At 27.7% G+C, this 2,394-nt stretch overlaps 1 protein-coding gene across 1 annotated transcript in view; it reads left to right on the forward strand.

The window, feature by feature from the left end:
• Positions 1-2,394, forward strand: part of LOC106464297 (Down syndrome cell adhesion molecule-like protein Dscam2) — a 98,783-nt gene that overhangs the window by 75,995 nt on the left and 20,394 nt on the right. The window contains exon 16 of the mRNA XM_022391995.1: positions 1,756-1,826. Within this exon, the coding sequence (XP_022247703.1) occupies positions 1,756-1,826 (71 nt within the window). The remainder of the gene's footprint in view (positions 1-1,755; positions 1,827-2,394) is intronic.

Consider the following 2,394-nt stretch of genomic DNA (forward strand, 5'->3'; position numbering starts at 1 on the left):
TAATACTTTGTCTTATTCTTTCTTAAATATCATATAGTTTAATAAAAACCTACAGACGACTGTACCTTTAATGCTTTCTCTTGTTCTTTCTTGAATATGACATTCATTAAAAACCTTTAAAAGACTGTACCTTGAATACTTTCTCTTGTTCTTCTTGAATATAATATTGTTTAAAAACCTACCGATGGCTGTATCTTTAATACTTTGTCTTATTCTTTCTTAAATATCATATAGTTTAATAAAAACCTACAGACGACTGTACCTTGAATTTGTTATCTTGTTCTTTCCTGAATATAACATTGTTTAAAAACATATAGAAGACTGTACTTTTAATTCTTTTTCTTGTTCTTTCGTCAACATATTTTTTTTAAAAACCTACAGACGACTGTACCTTTAATACTTTCTCTTGTTGTTTCTTGAACATAACATTGTTTAAAACTTATAGACTACTGTACCTTGCATACTTTCTCTTGTTCTTTCTTGAACATAACATTGTTTAAAACTTATAGACTACTGTACCTTGCATACTTTCTCTTGTTCTTTCTTGAATATAATATTGTTCAAAAACATACAGATGGCTGTATCTTTAATACTTTCTCTTGTTCTTTCTTGAACATAATATTGTTTAAAAACCTGTAGACGACTGTACCTTGAATAATTTTTCTTGTTCTTTCTTGAACATCTTATTGTTTAAAAACTTATAGAAAACTGTATCTTTAATACTTTTTCTTGTTCTTTCTTGAATATAACATTGTTTAAAAACCTAGAGACGACTGTACCTTTAATACTTTCTCTTGTTTTTTCTTGATATAACATTGTTTAATAATCTACAGTGGACGGTTCTTATAATACTTTCTCTTGTTTTTCTTGAATATAACATTCTTTAAAAACCTTTAGAAGACCGTACCTTTAATACTTTTTCTTGTTCTTTCTTGAACATAATATTGTTTAAAAACCTACAGACGACTGTACCTTGAATACTTTTTCCTTGTTCTTTCTTGAATATAATATTATTTAAAACCTATAGAAGACTGTACCTTTAATGCTTTTTCTTGTTCTTTCTTGAATATAACATTGTTTAAAAAACATATAGAAGACTGTACTTTTAATACTTTTTCTTGTTCTTTCTTCAACATAATATTTTTTAAAAACCTACAGACGACTGTACCTTGAATACTTTCTCTTGTTCTTTCTTGAATATAATATTGTATAAAAACCCAGAGATGGCTGTATCTTTAATACTTTCTCTTATTCTTTCTTGAATATCATATAGTTTAATAAACCTATAGACTACTGTTCCTTGAATACTTTTTCTTGTTCTTTCTTGAACATAATATTGTTTGAAAACCTACAGAGACTGTATCTTGAATACTTTTCTTGTTCGTTCTTGAATATAATATTGCTTAAAAACCTACAGATGATTTTACCGTGAATAATTTTTCTTGAGTAATGATATTGTTTAAACTTTGCAAGTTGCTGTATTTTGAATACGTTTTTGTTCTTTCTTAACTGTAATTTAGAAAGTTGATATTATCTAAACATCATCTACAATTATGTTTTAAAGTGTATGGTTAAATTGGCTTCGTCAATTTTCATAGCTTTTTTTATTAGTTTTAATGCCCTTTTCGTATTTGAGATAATTTCCATAAGTATCATTAGATTATTAATATTTTTATTAAAAGCATGATTTATTGGTGTTTGAAGATTATAGAAAGTTAAAAAAATATCTATCACGATTGAGTCATCACTCTTTAGTGCCAGGTGGTCCACCATTAAATGTCTGTGTCGAGGCCACGGGGTCACAGTCTTTGAAAGTCACCTGGACAGTGAGTAGAGTTCTCAATCTTATATAATGTAAAGAAGAATGAATAAAGTATATTATTGTACAGTAAGTTTTGATTAAAGTAAAAATAAATTTTTATAGCCAAATTATATCGTAAAAATAGGTTAAGCTTGGATTGTATCAAGTACGAAAAGAATAAGCTCATTAGACTTGATTATATTTACTGTTTTAAGGCCTATCATAGTGTTAAATAACGGATTATCATTGATCACCTTAAGCCTATAATGTACATTGTAATGTACAGGTAACAACTCTATTTCTGTTGCTTAATACACATGCAAATGCTTCACTTTTATAGTCAAATGCTCTTACTTCCAGGTAACAGTCTAAATAAACTATGGAAATATTTATGTTTGTTCCTCAATTGAACAATGTTACTTGCAGGTAACAGTCTAAATAAACCATGGAAATATTTATTTTCGTTCCTCAATTGAACAATGTTACTTGCAGGTAACAGTTAAGTACTAAATAAACCTAGTAGGTAAATTATTTTATTCGTTTCCGTTTCCTTACAAGTTAAACGAAACTAGGTTACGTTTCCTACGGTAACG

This window comes from Limulus polyphemus, unplaced genomic scaffold (genome assembly GCF_000517525.1).
Source record: "Limulus polyphemus unplaced genomic scaffold, Limulus_polyphemus-2.1.2 Scaffold1614, whole genome shotgun sequence".
Lineage (NCBI taxonomy): Eukaryota > Metazoa > Arthropoda > Merostomata > Xiphosura > Limulidae > Limulus > Limulus polyphemus.